General features: G+C 47.8%; 1 protein-coding gene and 2 long non-coding RNA genes across 3 annotated transcripts in view; 2 read left to right on the plus strand and 1 right to left on the minus strand.

Moving 5' to 3' along the window:
- The window catches only part of Tmtc1 (transmembrane O-mannosyltransferase targeting cadherins 1), a 227,211-nt gene extending 223,308 nt beyond the window's left edge, over nucleotides 1–3,903 (minus strand). Inside the window, exon 1 of the mRNA XM_005072945.4 lies at nucleotides 3,590–3,903. Coding sequence (XP_005073002.3) covers nucleotides 3,590–3,888 — 299 coding nt within the window. The 5' untranslated portion in view covers nucleotides 3,889–3,903. The remainder of the gene's footprint in view (nucleotides 1–3,589) is intronic.
- An 11-nt stretch (nucleotides 3,904–3,914) lies between these two features.
- Nucleotides 3,915–5,043, plus strand: LOC121139714. The gene is made up of 2 exons (XR_005876631.1): nucleotides 3,915–4,198; nucleotides 4,405–5,043. It is a non-coding gene; the product is annotated as an uncharacterized LOC121139714 (long non-coding RNA).
- Nucleotides 5,044–5,794: 751 nt separating this feature from the next.
- On the plus strand, nucleotides 5,795–16,411 carry LOC110341405. The gene is made up of 3 exons (XR_002383340.2): nucleotides 5,795–6,012; nucleotides 6,678–6,818; nucleotides 15,760–16,411. It is a non-coding gene; the product is annotated as an uncharacterized LOC110341405 (long non-coding RNA).
- The last annotated feature ends 1,742 nt before the right edge of the window (nucleotides 16,412–18,153 follow it).

Genomic DNA, 18,153 nt, shown 5'->3' on the forward strand with positions numbered 1-18,153 from the left:
ACATAGATCTAACCAGACATGGTAGCTCGCTGAAATCTGCAATCTCAACACTTAGGAGGCTGAGGCATGAGAACTACCATGAGTTAAAAGAACTATCCTGGGCTACACAGTGAATCCCAAGCCAGCCTGGATGTGGAGTGAAAGCCTGTTTCAAGAAACAAACAAACAAACAAAAAACAGGAATAGGAAAGGGATGAAAACTATTAAAAGAGTCTGAAGTCATGCCGGGTGGTGGCGGCGCATGCCTTTAATCCCAGCACTCGGGAGGCAGAGGCAGGTGGATCTCTGTGAGTTCGAGGCCGGGCTGGACCGACAGCCTCCAAAACAATACAGAGAAACCCTGTCTTGTAACCCCCCCAAAAAAATCTGAAGTCTTCGAGGGCCTTCAGTTCATGGGACTGAGCTAGAACATGGGGAACACCTCATTGACTACTGAAGATGTGGCTACTCTGATTGAAACTGACCGTGTAAACAGGGCTGGTCTGCTTTCTCTTACAGATAAGGTAACTTATAACGATACTCGAGGCTATATAGGGAAAACAATATATTTATTTATCAGGGAGAGAGAGAGAGTCGCACATACCAGGAGTTAGAAGCTTGGCTGGCTTCCAGGAGAAAAGAGAGAGGCCTCTTTTTCTTTCACTACCTTTTATCTCTACCTTGACCCCGCCCTGTTGGGCGGGTAGCTTTGTGGGGTTCACTCCTACAATTCCCCTTTTAGTCTAAATAGAAGATTTAAATTTGATACAAACTCAAACATATACAACATATATACATAGAGGGTGATAATTAAGTTATGATCTACTTATCCTAAACTAAACATATCCATTCCACCTAAATTCTAAACTTATCTGACAGGGATGTGGTTCACTCCTACAGTAACTTATACCAGAGTCACACCTAGTTGCTCTCTAGACTCACGACTGGACACCTCTAGACTCTCAACTCAATTGGAAAAAAGGACCTGCTGTATTTCTACTTTCGATAAACACCACAACCTAGAACAACCTAGGGAGAAAGGGGTTGGTTTGCCTTACATGTCTGAACCACAGCTCCATCGTTTAGGGAAGTCAAGGCAGGAACATGCAGAGACACGGAGGAACACTGGTTACTGGCTTGCTCTGCCTGCTTTCTTATACAACCTATGACCACCTGCCCAGGAGTGGCCCTACCCACAGTGGGCTGGACCCTCCCACATCAATCATAATCAGGAAAATATCCACACGGGCTTACCTACCGACCAATCTGATGGGAGCATCGTTTTTTCAATTGTTTCCTTCTTCCTAGATGATTCTAGCTTGGGTCAAGTTGATAAAAACCAAACAAACAAACAAAAAACCAAGCCTTAAGCAACCCACACAGCAAATAGCAATGTCTTTGACACCAAACTGCTCTGCATAAACAATGAACACCCCAAAGACGTTCTATTTTCCCCCTTCCTCCTGCTCTGTCACCCCTGCCCATCAACCCAGCCAATTTCCCGTTTCACTAGCACCTCCCATGGCTAGTGTGTGTGTGTGTGTGTGTGTGTGTGAAGTCAAGCTAGTGATATCAGAGGAGGGGTTGCTATACGGCCCTCCCTCCCTCCCTTCCTCCTCTGCCCGGCAGAACTCCTATTAGGAACTATTAATAACACGTGGACAGCCAGCACCTTACACTTACGCCCATCCTCCAGCAGGCATTCAACACCCGACCTTTAAATGGAAACTGCCGGGGACAGGGACCAATGCTGAAAAAAGTCTGCATTTTGAGTGTTGTGAGCTTATACACCTTCAAATTAATCAACAGCCTCACCCACTCCATGAAAGCCCACCAAGTGTAAAAGGAAGCGTTCCTATTTTTAAGATTACACACACACACACACACACACACACACACACTTGGGAAATTAAAAAGGCTGAAAAACTGCAGCCAAGTCTATCTTTGGGTTGAAAACCAACACAACGTTCCAAAGACAAATGTTTATAATACGTCCCCCTTGGGAGTCAGATGTGTTATTTCCTTGCCCTCTTTAAAACACTAGTTTATTTGGAAAAACTACGTGAAAAGCCAGCTGCCGGGTTTCCTTTTCTAAGCCATGGGGCCGCCTCTCCAAAGCCCTGGGCTTGAAGGCCCACGCTGGCTGTTACTTTGCCAATTGTTCCCAGAGATCAGTGCCATGAACGAAGGCTCCGATGACAAGAACTGGAAAGCAGGTTATTACAGGGCTAATACCCTGTGAGCTGTTCTGTCCTACTCACACCAGCTCAAAGGCGGAGTCAAGTTACATTGAATGGAGTTCAGCTCCTGGCTCCAACCCGGTCCTTTCCCCAGAATTGTAAAGTCAAGCGGACACCCCACCCTACAAACGCGTCCGGACCCACTACTTCACACCAGAAACGCCTAGTCACGATTCCGGTGCTAGGCAAAGGTCCCTCTGTGACCCCAGGCGGGTGCCCCATCACTTAGCGCGTACACGGTGTGAATCCCGGGGACTGGGCGCCACAGGGCGGACTCAGAGGCTGGGGTTACAGAGTTTCAGGATGTGGAAGCTGGGATTGGAGATGTTCGGGTTAGGGAGGCTACCAGCGGCCCAGTACGCAAAGCTTGGTGCTCAGACTAGGGTACCTAACCCCTCTCCCCAGCTTCTGCCTGAAACACTCACAGCCTGGCCAGCTCCAGGCGTATTCTGGGCCACCAGATCCTGTCCCCTCTACTCCTCATCTGCCCAGCAGTCCAATCTCAACCTCCCTGTCCCCCTTCCCCCCGAGAAGCTAATAGCTTGGAGCTTCGCCGCCCTCTGGAACCCGCCGATCTCCATGAGAACACCGGGAAGGATAGGGAAAGGGTACGGTGCGAAGTCAGACCCACCAGCCCTGAGCCCCTAGGAACCTAGCAGAGAGAGCACAGTCTCTGTGGAAACTCGGTCCCAACTCCGCAGCCCGAGCCCCAGGAGCCAGGAAGCGCAGGAGAACCTAGGCTTAGCTGGGAGGACCGAGATAGAGCTGGGAGGTCCCTGAGTAGCGCCGGAGAGCATCCAAGACAGAGCCAGAAGAAAACGGTGCAGTGTTGAGAACCCGGGCAGAGCCATGAGAACCTGGAGCAGAGCCTGGTAAGCACCAGAGGCAGAGGCAGAGCCAGGAGGACTCGGGACAGGGCTTGGCGCAGCAGGATCAGGGCCAGAACCGGGAGGATCCAGGCAGAGCGAAGAAGTGCAGAGAACCTCTATCAGAGAGAAGCCGGGGCTTCGCTGACAGAACATTAGTCAGAGCCGGGAGGACCCGGAGCGAGCCGAGTAGAAGGCACTGAGGATAGAAGCAGGGACACCAAGCACAGAGCCCAGAGAACATGGGGCAGGGCCAGGAGAACGGAGCTGAGCAGGCAGGAGCAAGCATAGAACCTAGAGGACCAGACTGAGCCGGGAGAACACGAGATAAAGAGGAGAGGATCGGGCTGGTGGCAAAACGATCTCGGGTACAGTCAGGAAGATAGAGCTGAAAGGGGGAGGACACCCTAGAGGAGGTACGGATGGATCCGTCAGAAGTGCCCCCGTAGTGCCACCCCTTCTCCGGGGACAGGTGTCCAGACCGCAGGGCACACGGGGGCTCACCTGAAGGACAGCACGCACAGCGGCCGATAGGACTTGTGGCTGGTGCTGTCCGCAAGGCCCTTGCCCCAGAAGTCGTTCGCGAAAACGGCCCAGCGCAGCGGGGTCCCGGGCCGCACGTCGGGGTTGTTCACGATCGCCCACACGTCGTCGTGCACAAACTCGCCCCACAGAGAGCGTCCGTAGCACAAGCAGCTGGCCCCGGCTAGCAGCGCCGCGGCCCCGGCCGGAACCAGCCCGCAGCGCTGGCGCCGGGAGGGCGCGCGCTCCCCGCCGCCGCGGTCCCCGCGGGTCACCAGCATCGCGCCGCCCGCACGGCCGCTCCCGCGCGGCGCGCATCCTCCCCGGCCGGGGCCGGGGCGCGCGGTGGCCTGCGTGGCTCGGGCATCGCGCGCCCACTGTCCCCGCCCGGGCGCCCCGTGCTCCGCCGCCGCGGTGGCCCAGCTGCAAATAAACAGCGGTCCCCCCGCCTCCCCGGGCCATCGCCGCCGCCTCCGCCCACTGCGCATGCCCGCTCGCGCGCCTCCGCCTCCTGGATCCCGGGACCCAAGGTCCCTAACACCTGGCCTCCGCCCGCGGGTGCCGCGTTCCAGGCGGCCAGAGCACGCACAGGTGGAACGGGGGCGCTGCACGGCTTGGGAGGTTGAGGGGCACGCGTGAAAGCCACTCGGGGTCCCTGTGGGTACGCCCAGCTCCTCTCCCAGACCGGTCCCCCAGCCCATCTCGGCTGCGGATGGGCAGGTCTCCGCCGCCTCCTGGCCGCGAGCTGGGGTGCTTAGCAGGTGCACTGTCTGCACCCTAACACCGTCTCTCCCCAGAGGAGCAAGCGATCAGGCACCCGCAGGACAGCGAGAGGATATGCTCCAGCGCCCGCGGGGCTTGAAACCTTCCACCGCGCTGTGCCCCAGCCCTGGGAACGCGCGCAGCAGTCCCTTCCCCAAAGTCGAGGGGTGCATCCGGGGCTGTGGACTACCTCCTTGTCGGGTTTCTCTGCTGCTGATGCTACGGCTTATAATAAACCCCGGGTTTGATTTTTATTTCCGTCCGGCTGACTCTTTCTTTTGCTTTTCCTTTAAACTCTTAAGCACAGAGAGAGGCGCCGAACACATCAATCACTTCTGGCTTTCTTTTGGTTTTGGTTTTGAGACACTGCCTTACTCTGTCGCCCAGGCAGGTCTGGCATTGGCTATAGAAGCCAGGCTGTCCTCATGGAAATCCTCCTGCCTCAGCCTCCCTGGCCCAGCTAGCTACTTTACCTGTGCCTTACTGGATCTCCTGAGTGTGACTGTTGTCTCCTGGGTAGTGCATGCAAGGCTGCCCTGGCTCTGTCAACATAAATGATAACCACGGACCGCCCTGGTATTGCCTCTGACTCAGACACTTCCTGTCTTTCGCGAAACTGTTCTACTTTTGAATGCCAATCACAATATGTAAATAAATGAGTTATTCCGGAGTAACGCTGGATTCTCTCGTATTGAAAAGCCCGTTAATTCTTTCAGGACACTTGTGGATTGACGTGGCTTTATTTCTGAAGTTAACTGAGATCTTGTACATCCAGACCAAAATAAAGTCACCATTGAAGCAAACAACAACCAGTAAGAAACTTAAAAGAAATTTGAAACGTAAAGGAGAATTTGCTCTTTGTGCTTTCCTATGCCTCCTTAATTTTTAACACCCGAGCACTTAATTCGGCAGTTCCCAGACTAACAGGGACACAGTCCAAGACCCGACCCATTTCGCCTCTATTTTATTTATTGTTGGTTTTCCTTGATGAATTAAAATTGGTGAGAGAGAAGCAAAGTTGAAATCCTGAGTCGTAGTGACAGCTTTCCCAGAACATCTGACTCTCAGTGGGTGCCCTAGCCAAACCCCACACACCTGTGTCTTTTTCACTTCCTCCATAGTAATTTAAAAAAATGGATTTACCTGGTACACACTGTGCAAAGGCAGGGAAGAGGCATAAAACTACTCAACCCTCCCCCCCACACACCCGCATATGTGTGTTCGAGTGCGGTTCTGAGAGACAGAGAGAGAGAGAGAGAAAGAGACAGAGACAGAGACAGAAAGAGACAGAGCATGTGTGAGAGAGACTGACTTGTATCTGTGGGTGAGAGACAGTATGTGTATTATGTGAGGGGCTTTTTGCCTGTGAGTGAAACTGGCTGGTGTGTGTGGTAGGCTCTGTGTGTCAGAGAGAGGTTGACTGTGTGTTGGGAGCGGTAAACAATACAAGAGGGACATTTCCTGACCATAACTGGCTCTCTAGAACAGCAGAACAGTTAACAGTGCCCTGTGGAAATGGTCACTGGTGATAGGTCAGTGTGTGATAAACAGGAGCACAATACCCTCAACCCAGGAGAGTGACTCCGAGAATGGATTCTATGACAATTCACTTCCTCACTGCATTCCTGCCACCCCCAGAAGAGGTACATTTGCCCTCTCTTGGCAGTCTGGGTTTTCGGGTGAAGCAAAATCAGCTGTCAGTGATGATGATCCTGCTGGAGGGTGACCTGAGTTGAGACTCCAGGGAGAGGGGAGAATCATTCGGGAAGCTCAGACTACCCGCTGGGTTCAGTGACATTTTCACTATCTTTGCTTCAAAAGGATGGGTTTGGAGTTCATTCAGGATCAAGATGGTCCCTAACCTACAAGGTTCAGCCTAGAGCCTTCCAGTTTGGCAGTGGTGTGAAAGCCATCCGTTGCACAGAAAACACACTTCGAGGGTTGGGTTTGGTATTCCTGAAGCTCCCGGAAGGGCCACTGACACTGTGGTGTTCGGGTTAAGCTTCACAGGTTGGAAGTATTAAAATGTGTTTCGATGTATGACATCTCCAATGCCCAACACATTGTTCACAATACATATTGTGAGCCCAGGAACACCTGTAGGAAGATTCTCCTGGAGCCTCATCATTTCCTGACCCAATCCTGCTCCTTGCCATACAGTGTTGGTGTCAGAGAGCAGCTGCCATCAAGACGGCTGCTCCTCTCTCGGGGCACAAAACACTCAGCTAACAAAGGGGCCCAAGAGGAAATTAGATTCAATATCTTGCTACTTAGTCTCCAACTATTGTTAAGATCTTGGCAATTGCAGGAATACTACCTTCCCGGAGATCTGTGTCCTCCCCGAGCGATCTAAAACAAACAATCCCAGAAGTGCCCCTGAGGCTCAGGCAGAGTCATTTCATACACCTCTTGGAAACAGGATTCCTGAATGCCAGAGACAAATCAAAAGGTAAGTCAATATTTTAATAAAACCGATTTCAAATTATCTACGTTGGCTTTACCAAACCTCATTGAGGCCTCATAAGCTTATCCTAGAACCCTAGATGACATGCACTGCCCTAAAAAACCCAGTTTTAAATGAAGCTCTAAGTTCGTTCAGAAATGCCTAACCACCCGACTACAGAACTATCCTGGTGGATCAGTTCAGCCAGAAACTTTTTTATAACTGTTACTTTTCTTGGTGCTGTAACAACAACAAAAAAATGCCTGGGAGATGCAACATGAGGGAGGAAAGATTTAAAATGGGCTCACAATTGGGGGAGAGGCAGCCCATCATGGCTGAAAAGTCAGTGAGGTGAAAAGGAAGGCGGCAAGATCCTGCCTGCATCCAAGGAGAGCAGGGAGCACAAGTGGGATAGCAAACAGGAAGGCCCGCCCCCACTGGCCCACTTCCTCCAGCATGGCTCCACCTCTTAGAGGTGTCACAATCTGTAGGAACAGCACCAAGCATTCAAACAATGGGGGTACATTACATTTTGCATTCAGAGAACCAACGCCTTCTTAACTCTGATATGGTATTTTAGCAATACCCCATCCTCTGACACCGAGCGCACGAGCGTGTACACGCACGCGGACACACACACAGCTCCTGAATATCGATTCCCACTTGCCTCCCAGTTGTCTTCAGGGTTGAGCCCGATCCCTCTTCCCACAGTAAGATCTTGTTGCCATGGTTCTATGCCTGTCACCATTATCCTGAGTAAAGTCAGCCTGACTGTGTTTTAACAAGTACCATTCGATAATTTGTTTTTCCTCGAATACAGTCCTCCACTCTGACTTTCCATCCTAACAATTCTCCCTGATCAGACAGGTCATATACAGGGGATCAAGTACCATGTTACAAAGGCAGAAATTTAGCAAAATGGCTGACAACTATACTTTCAAATAATAATTTTTAATGTCGAGTAATTTGAATATTATCTCTTCTTCAAGACAATCCTATAAGCAACAGGCAGCCTGTGCTCCCCAACTTGCCCAGTACCTAGCCAGGCAAGTGAAAACAGTCTGGGATGTCACATGTCTGCGGTGGTTAACTGTGGTCTTCCTGGGTCTCGGACTGGTGGCCGCAGAGGCTGCATCCCCAGGAGATTAAACGGGCTTTACGTGGAGGTGAACTGGCTTCCCTTTCCATCCTTGCGGCTGTGCTATGACAGCTTCACAAAGCAAACAGGAGCACGTGTCAAAAACATCTGCCATCTCAGTATTTCATCCCTTAGACAGCAAACGTCGTCACCCTGCACCTACGAGACAAAAGCAAGTGTGTGGACACTGCATTTATGGCATGTTAGAAGAAAGGAAAATACCTTTCTCCTCCTGTCCTTTTTGGCTCTTATCTGGGTCCACATAGAAGATTGGCAGATTAACAAGAAAAGGCCATAAACTGATGTAATATATGACTTGAAAGACCCAGGAGATTATCAGAAATGAAGACCCAAAGACAGTTGAACCTGGTATTTTTTTTTCATTGTATTTTATGTGAATAGATGAGTTTTGCCTGAAGAATGTCAGTGCACCACATGCATGTAGTGCCAACAAATGCCAGAAGAGGGCGTCAGATCCCCTGGAACTTGAGTTACAGGTAGTTGCGAGCTGCTATGTGTTGCTGGAAATCAAACTCTGGTCCTTGGAAGAGCAGCCAGTGAGTGCTCTTAACCTCTGAACCCCTCTTAAATGTCCCCACCCTGGTGGTTTTTCGTTTGTGTTCATTTGTTTGTTTTATTCAGTTTGCTGGGGAATGGAAGATCACGGGCTAGGATCATGATAGGATGGATGGTGTGAGATGACAGTAGTAACCAGGGAAACTTGGCAAGGCTGATCTGCCGCATCCTGGCACAGCTCCAAGAACTTGATCTGATTGGAGCAGTGAGGGAATGAAGAAAAGACAGACACAGGGACACACAGAAAAGTTGGAATCAGATAGAGAAGCCTCTGCCCCCTGGAAGCTCAGTGATGATAGATAGATAGATAGATAGATAGATAGATAGACAGACAGACAGACAGACAGACAGATGTATGTATGTCACGGAGTTCCCACCTGGTTCCGCAGCCGCCCTGGAGCCCCCAAATAAACATACAAGACTTATATTAATTATAATACTGTTGGCTATTGGCTTGGGCTTTTTATTGGCTAGCTCTGTCTTAATTATTAACCCACTTCTATTAATCTAAGTATTCCCACGTGGTCTTATCTTACCAGAAAAAGAATGTGGACCTGTTACTCCTCTTATATCCTACATGGTGATTGATCTGCCTTTGTTTCCCAGAATCCTCCTCATCTCCTAGTCTCACCTATCTTGCTTCCCTATTGGCCAACAGTGTTTAATTCATCAACCAATAAGATAAATATATACAGAGGACCATTCCCCAGATAGATAGACAGATAGATATAGAGATGATAGATAGATATAGATGGTAGATAGACAGATAGACAGAGTTGAACAAGAAGGCAGGGTTATTGCACACAACCTAACAAGAGTTGGGATTATTATATACAGCTGAACAAGGAGACAGGTTTAGCTAATCTCATTAGAACAGACTCTGGAGGGGAGCAGCCAGCAGCCCATAAATATCTGGGGGGAGAAAGCTATGCGGGTCATTTTCTGCACACATGGTCAACATTCACATTCGGATAGGGAGGGAAGGCTTTGCCATTTCCCTTGGGTCTGAGGCTTTGGGACCCTCAACAGGCGGTGCCCATGTCAAACCATGCACACTCACTCACATATGCAGGGCCTCCTCTGCTCCCCACACTAATCCAGTCAGGTTCATTCTAGAGTCTCCATGTTTGGAGACAGACACCCCTGCCACCTCTTAAATGCTGGCCTCATTGCTTCTGTGGCATGTTCAGTGACAGCTCAGCACGGTTCTGTGCTGTGAGATTTGTTCCCCCAGTGTGTGGTGGTTGTATCTGAAGGGGAAGGAACCTTTAGGAGGCTAGGTCTAGAGAGGAGGTGTGAAGTCAATGGGGGGGCATTCCCTTAAGGAGGAGTGGCCCCTAGTCTCTCTTCTCTTTTGTTTCTTCTATAAGGTGAGGGTTTTTGTCCCTCCACACACTCCTCACCACGACTGGTCCAAAGCAGTGGTGTCCACTGACTGGGAGCTGCAACCTGGGAAAATGTGAGACAAAAATAAACCTTCCTCTTTAAACCTGATTGTCTCTGACGAGAACAGTCTTGTGACCAGCTTCAGGCAAAGTGGAGAGACCCTTCTGTACCTTCAGCAGGTGAGGCCCAGTGTACTGAGGAGTCATACCTGGGAACCCCATCAGCGAAAAGACTGACTGGAGTCTCTGCCTTTGAAACTGCTGCCACATTACAAGTAAACATTCCCTGTCTCAGAACATACACTGAGATCATTATGCACAACAGAAAAGAACACTGTTTTCACACGAGGCAAGTGTTACATGCATACATTTTTTTATCTTACACTTATAAATCAAAATGCTACTTTTAGTTTCTCATACACCCTCCACAATTTACACAAAATGTCAGAAGCACTGAAATGCCATTGTATAAATTTACACTTAAAATTAAATCCAGAGTCACACAGAACCAGGTTGCATGAAGAGTGAGATCCTTAGGTAAAACTCTTGGGTCGGGTTCATGAGCTCTGTACAAACTTTGTTTGCATTTTGGGGTAATTTATCAGACATTTGGCCCAGTGTTGTCATGGCCTGTAACACATTCTCAATGGCTCTTGTAACCACTTGACCATCAGAAAGAAGTATCTCAAAGTCAAAGATGAAAAAATTCCTGGTCATAGTACTATTATGCTCACTCACGTCCACCTTGTGCTACAAAGGAGGCAGCCCTACACAGAGACAAGGAGAGCGCCTCATGGTGGTACTCTACAGGATGTGGAAACCGTCTGTAAATAAGAACAAGAGCTTAAAAATATAATAAGGAGACTTTAAAAATTATAAACTTTGAGCATTTGTTATTAGCAGTAGGGTAAGAGGGAAACCCAGGCACAGCGGTAGCTTGAAGAGATCTTTTCAGAGGCAAAGTGGGATTCTCCAACGTGGAAAAGAATCTCAGTATGAAGCAGACCTTGAGTTTGTTAAGAGATTTTTAGCATAGACAAAATAAGAGGTACTCAGGAAAGAGTAATATGCACACACATAAGGGAGAGGCCACGTATGTGACATCTGGAGTGACATTGTTTGCAGGATTTTTGCATACCCCCCCAACCCCCCACCCCGTCTTCCCTCCCACTCAGTCTCTCTCTCCTTCCCTTCCTTTGTGTAAATGAGAGGTAGGGTGGTTCTCCAGATAGCGTCGCAGCTGTCAAGGTAAAGACACAGCTCACAGAGGGTGCACAGGACAGTTAGACCCCATTAAAAAAAAAAAAACTACAAATAAAGTTAATAGCTTTGTTCGTGAAATTCCCAGAAAACTGCATATTTGTGACTTTGAAGGGAGTTGAGAGCATGCTTCAAGGTCATGTGCATGCAAGCCTTGAGCATGGTTCCTTGCTATTTTAACATTCTTGCTTGAAAATAATCTCTACGTAAAAGGAAGGTTGTGTCTTTGTCAGCCACCTCCAAAGCAAATGTTGCTAACTGTACTGAATTATTGACTCTCAGTGGGTGAGCTACTGCAACCTAACTCACCCCAGGTCTCCTCAATTTCCTGTCTTTCTATCCTCATTTATTATCTTCATCTTCAAAACTTAACTTCTGATAATGCCCATGTTTGGTAAGTGGCTCATGACATTCCTCAGCAGACTCTTTATTCCCCTGTCAGAGACAATGGTATTGGCTGTGATTGGTGTTAATAGTTTTGTAATCTTGAATTGAATGGTAAATATTGGAAGGTTATCATATTTTTTTTGAGAATGAAGTTCTCCATAGACAAGACTGGCCTTTGACCTTACCCCCTGGAGAGGATCTAGAATGTTCTGGCTCACAGGAGTCTCTTTGCTGGTGGTTCCATGCTGGGCCACCGTCTAGCATGGATTAAAGTGATGCAGTTCTGACCTCTGGGGATGCTAGAGACAACAAACTTGCTAGAGACCCATAGATAGAAGCTCAAAATATGCCTCTCTATCATCAGGATTGTTTGAGGTTCAAGGCAATGAGCTCACTGGCCTCCTTTCTGTCCAAAACCACGACATCTATGTCCATTTCTAAAGAGAGCTACCTCTAACAGACCAAGAAGGAGCTACCCCCAAAGACTAAGGACTGTTATAGTCACAACAGGCCTTGTTAAACAATCCCTGCCTGCCACATGTTTTCTCCCCTTCTTCCAGAAACTCACCCCTTCTTCTCCAGAAGCAAAGAGCCTCTTCCTTTTCTCTGCTTTAAAGTAGTCTATTAGCAGGGAGAGGAGAGGCTGCTCAGCAGTTAAGAGCCTGGGCTTCAGTTCTAGCACCCACATGGTGGCTCACAACCAACTGTAACTCCATTCCAGGCGATCAGACACCCTCTTCCAGCCTCCATGGTCACCAGGCACACACACAGTACACAGACATGGGCCAAACGCCCATGCCTGTGAAACAAAATAAGTAACTTTAAAAGTAAGATTGCATATAGGGACTAAGCTTGACTGCCTTTTTGTGTCACGATTCTTTGGAAACTCCCATGCCAATACGTGTAAATTAAACCTGCTATTTCTCCTATTAATTAGTTTTCCTGTCATTTAATTTGCAGAATGCTCAGGCAGTGAACGCAGGAGGGCAGAGGAAGAAACTCTTTCTTCCCTGCAGGTGTGAGCTCCAGTCTAGAATGAATGCCAGAGACTGAAGGTCAGCCACACGCAGAGCACGTGACACAAAGCCTCCTGGCTGGGAATGATCCCTGCACATTGTCACATAGGAAAGTGGCAGGTACACAAAGAGCCACAAGTCCAGGCTCTGTGGGGGAGCACGGGGAGCCTATGTCCATCTCTTCAGGACACCACCAAGTGCGCTTCTTCTATTGGCCGACCTTCATCTGTGTCTTTTTCCGTAATAAATCCATGGCTGGGAATTCTGTGGGCACTTCTAGAAAACAACAACTGGAGCATGATTTTAAAAAAAAAATGATGTGTGTGTGTGTGTGTGTGTGTGTGTGTGTGTAATAGTACATTTTTCCTCTGAACCACCAGCCCACAAATAAAGACATAGAGACTTTTTTTTTTTGGTTTTATGAGACAGGGTTTCTCTGTATTGTTTTGGAGGCTGTCGGTCCAGCCCGGCCTCGAACTCACAGAGATCCGCCTGCCTCTGCCTCCCGAGTGCTGGGATTAAAGGCGTGTGCCACCACCGCCCTGCGAGACTTATTGTGAAAGCTTGGCCATTAGCTTAGGCATGTCCCACTAGCTCTTATAACTTAAACTAACCTGCTTTTATTAATCTATGCTCTACCACGTGACTCGTTACCTCCACTCTGTATCATATGCCCGACCTCTTCAGGGTCTCCCTGGCAGTCTTCTGCATGCCTAGAATCTTCTTCCTCTCAATTCTGTCTCTGCCAGGAAGTCCTTCCTATACCTCCTGCCTAGCTATTGGTCGTCCAGTGATGGGGGAAGTCCTTCTATGTATTTGTTGTCTTATTGGTTGATGAATAAAGCACTGTTGGCCAATAGGGAAGCAAGATAGGTGGGACTAGGAGTCGAGGAGGATTCTGGGAAACAGAGGCACAGTCAGTCACGATGTAGGACGCCAGAGGAATAAGAAGTCCGGACCCTTTCTCCGGTAAGAGAAGACTACCTGGAAATACTCAGACTAGCAGTTAAGGATTAATAATTAAGTCAGAGCTAGCCAATAAGAAACCAAGCAAACGGCCCACAGCTCCATGATTAATATAGCGTTTTGTGTATTATTTGGGGGCTGAGACAGGCGGCTATCAGAAAGACTACACGGTACAGTCCAGTTCTTTATTAAACCAAATTACAGCAATATATTTTCACAGTGTACAAATATTATTGTGTGTGTGTATTTGCATGTGTGCATGTGGGGGGTGGCATATGTGCATATGCGTGTAATGGTCACAGGAGGACTTTAGCAGTCATTCCTCAGGCATCGTACAATTTATTATTTGAGACTGTTGTCGATGACCTAGGAGTCACCAATAGGCTACTCTGACTGGACACTGCGCCCCAGGTACCTGTCTGCCTCTCCCATCCTTAGATTACAGATGTGTGTCACCAATCTGGCTTGTTTTATGCAGGCTCCAAGGGACCAAATTCAGGTGCTCGTGCTCACGAGGCAATCTCTACTAACTGAGTCATCTTCTGATCCCAAAACAAAGGGTCTTTAGTGGGTACCGACCCAGTCCACAACAAAGCCAGCAACAGATACCCCCAAACCTGCAGTATACAAACCTCTTCTTTTTCACCACTGAGAGTCTCTAGGAAGATTTTCAAAAATAGACGGAGGTTAAACGGTAAATAAATATCTCCTTCTCATCTGAAGTGGCTAGGTGGGGTGAGCATCGAGAAGCCAAGCATGACTGAGTTTGTAGAGCAAGCAGCTCAGTTCCAAAGGCTGTTACAAAAAGATAGGATAGACAGTGAGAGATGAGTCTGGCCTGTCTCCATAAAATATTTATCGTACTCATCAATATTAAGTGCGTTGTATCCCACTCTGTACAGTCAGGCTTTGTTTTAGTGTATTAATTTAATGCCACCGCTTTACATTTTATTAAATTACAAAAATAATCTAATTAAGGAATTACCTCCCCCCCACACACACACAGAGGGTCCCAGGGCCCACTCAGCTCCAACATCACCCTTCAGCAGTTTCAGAGACATCATTTGTGGGTCCTGTGTTAGATTAAAATGAGGGATCCCTTGTTTCAAAGTTACTGAGTTTGCTTCTGCGACCATATAACTGAGCAAGAGGCCCCTGTCAAACACGCAAAGAAAGCAGTATTTCTACGGCAATGAGTAAGGCTGGCTTCAGTGCTAATATGTAGCTAGGATGACCTTGAGTGGCTTGATCCTCATGTGTGTGCCACCATGCCTGATTGAACCTGGGACCTTGGGCTTGCTAGGCAAGTGCTCTCCACACTAAGCCATCCCTGGGTCTTGTAGCTTAACATCACAGCTCACCTGTCAGATTGGACTGAGCTGTGGGTTCAAATCTCCCTTCCCAGTTTGTTGACAGGAGTTTGTAGGAAGTGCAGGAGAGATGCTGCTTACCGGGTGAATGAGGAGGAGAATTTTAGCATGTGGGGTCATTAACCAGACAACCTGGCCTCTGTGAGTTGTCTGTGATGGGCCTGGAGGCGCCCCCTGGAGGCAACCCAAGGAATTGCATCCAGGTATGCCCAAGTCTTAGCTAGTTTCAATGGCCAGCGCTCAACCAATAGTAGAAGAGGCTGCACCGAGTCCAGGAAGCATTACGATTCCAGACTGTACAGCTACAAGGCCAGGCCTGCTTCAGAGGGAGCCCTCTGCACAGAATTTTCCAACTCAATCTTGGGGCAGTCAGAATTAATGGGCTTGGGGAACAAAGGGCCCAGTACATTTCCCACCATAACTCAGTGTCCGGCTTTGCACACTGTTATTAAAGGAGATGGAGAGCCCATCACAGGAGTTTATCACTGCTGAGAAATGAAGGTTATATCTGGAGATAAGCCTCTCCCCTTGGGAAATAACTGTCGGCCATCTTTCCTCATCGTGCTGCTCGTCTTATTTCTTGGACTATTTTTCCACATGTGAATGAATTAAGAGAGATAGAAGTGACCTTTCAGATCCACCATCGCTTACAAGAAATAAAAAAAAATGTCTTTTGGATTCATCTGTGAACGTTTTTATACTTTTCATCCTTTACTTCTTTTTATGGTGGCTTTAAATGACTTTCATCTTGACCCATCTCAGACGAGAGCAGAATATTGTATCTTTCCTGAGTCCTGCCTTGTGGTTGGTCTCACAGATTCTATTCTTTCCTTTTCTGTTTTTCCCTAGGATTTTATTTCCTGGTTGGTTGTCTGAGGGAATCATGGAGGGATTTAGCCAACTGAAAAAAAAAACTTGTTTCAAAGAATGAGCACTGCACACCTGCCTCCAAGAAACCGCAAATAGTTCTGCTCCGCTGCTGACGCACTGTACATAAGGAAGCAAGTTTCTCCTGCTTGCATTCCGCCCAAGGTTCAGATGACAGCTTACAGAACGGCTGCATCCATGGTGATGTAAACCCATGCCAGAAACGCCCTGTTCCCTATGCCCAAAAAACACCTAGCTAGTTCCAGAGGCATCGTCCCAGCTCGATCCACACACCCTCTACAAATACAAACCAAAGGTAGCACCTGAGCGGGGAGCTCTCCTGTCTATGTACTGTCTGCGTCTGTCTCTACTTCATGCCAAGCTTTAGATGTTACCGGTGTCATTGGAATAAAAGTATTTCTAATAAAATTTCAAACAGGAGCAAGAAGGCAGATTTTAATTCGGTATTTTTAAAGGCAATTTCCGTAATAAGTTTTCTGCAATTAAGTTGCCACATTAGGATATTTCTGTGAACAGTATACTTAGAAAGTGAGAAAACTCCATAAAAATGCCGATAAGAACTATTTCTAAAGACGTTGCTGCACAGATAAATGCTCCTCACGGCTGACTCCTTTTGCCTTCCCCACAATTTAAAAGAAATTGTTCTTAGAGGATAAATATGGATTCCGTTTTGTCTCTGTTCCCTCACTACAGTAAAGTTTTGGTCCTCCAAGTCTCACACCTGCACGGGGAGCTAATTGCTCTCTTCTGTTTCCAGTGTTTTCCAGGCAAGCTGTACAGAGAGCAAGGCCTCCTGGCCAGATCTCTGCAGGCTGTGGTCCAGCACTCTGATTTTCAAGGGAGGCTGGAGCTCGCTAGAAGGTGGGGGGGGGGGACCACAAGAATTGAGCAAAGCCAGAAGCTTTGAGGACGGAAGGCCTGGCAGTCAGCTTCCAGAAAAGCAAGCTTTGATGGAAAATTATCATCCTGGCCATGCAGTTCACCTCTTTTCCTCCCTGCCTCCCTCCCTCCTGCCCCCCCTCCGCCCTCCCCCTCCCTCCTTCCTTCCCTCCCTCCCTCCCCATTGTTGTAAAATGGAGAACCTATTACCAAGCAGCCCTGAGTTATCTGCTTCCCAATCCCAGAACATTTAGTTATTTTTTATTATTTATTATTTATTTTTTTTGAGACAGAGTTTCTCTGTGTAGCTTTGGAGCCTGCCCTGGAACTTGCTCTGTAGACCAGGCTAGTCTCGAACTCACAGCCTCACATCGATCCACCTGCTCTGCCCCTCCCTCCCCCAGTGCTGGAATTAAAGGCATGTGCCACCAACGCCTGGCTGCATTTAGTTATTTTTGAATGACCACATGGCTGCCCACCTACCTCTGCTCTCAGGGCCAGGGAGTGTGTCCTTCATCCATGAATCACTAGGCTTCCCTGCTTTTTCTTCTTCTTTTTTTTTTCCATTTTGAAGCCAGAATCGATGCATTATCTCCCCCCCCCTTTTTTTTCCTTTCCAATATATTAACCTTTACCTTCATGGCTTAAATTTCAAATGATCACTTCAGAGGTATGTTTTCCCTATAAAAGCAGCATATTTTATATCATGCTGGCAACACCCTTGGCTGTTTTATTGCTAACATTCACTCCATTTTTTCTGCTTAATTTTTTAAAAATCTGACTAAAGTTGAGTGTATGCTAAAAATAAGCTAGCATAAAATAGGGAGAAACCATTACCCACTGTCAGCATTTACCTGGGGATTAAAAAAAATGGAGCTTAAAAAAACTTAAAATTTGTTTTATATGTGTTTACTTGAATGTATGTTTACATACCTTATATATGCAATAGCCATAGTGGCCAGAAGGGGGCATTGAATCCTGGGAACTGGAGTTAAGGCTGCTTGTGAGCCCTCTTGTAGGTGCTGGAAGCTGAACCCAGGTCCTCTGTAAGAATGGCAACTACTCTTACCCACTGAGCCATCTCTCTAGTCTGGAGTTTCCTGTTTATTTATTTCCCTTTGCAACTTCAAATTCACAGCTGACTTTCCTTTGCCACATCTGTATTAGCTCAACGGTTGGGAGAAACAGCAGACTAAGGCTCTTTGTACCGATCCTTGAAGAAAAACGAAAATGCCCTGGGAGAAACCAAAATCAAGAGAGGCTTTCTCTCACAAACAGGTTTAGATAAACCAGACCAACCCTTCCTATGAAAATAGTAGAAAACCAGACTGAACAATGACAAGGACACTTACCTTGTAACTTTAGATTCATGATAGGTAAATGCTAGGACCTGAGAGGGTGGCACAGGCAGGTCCCATGTTTGTGGTCTCTTTTGTATTGGAATGGATGAGAGACTGAGCCAAGCATGGCCAGTCC

This window comes from Mesocricetus auratus, unplaced genomic scaffold, assembly GCF_017639785.1.
Source record: "Mesocricetus auratus isolate SY011 unplaced genomic scaffold, BCM_Maur_2.0 Super-Scaffold_100001, whole genome shotgun sequence".
NCBI lineage: Eukaryota > Metazoa > Chordata > Mammalia > Rodentia > Cricetidae > Mesocricetus > Mesocricetus auratus.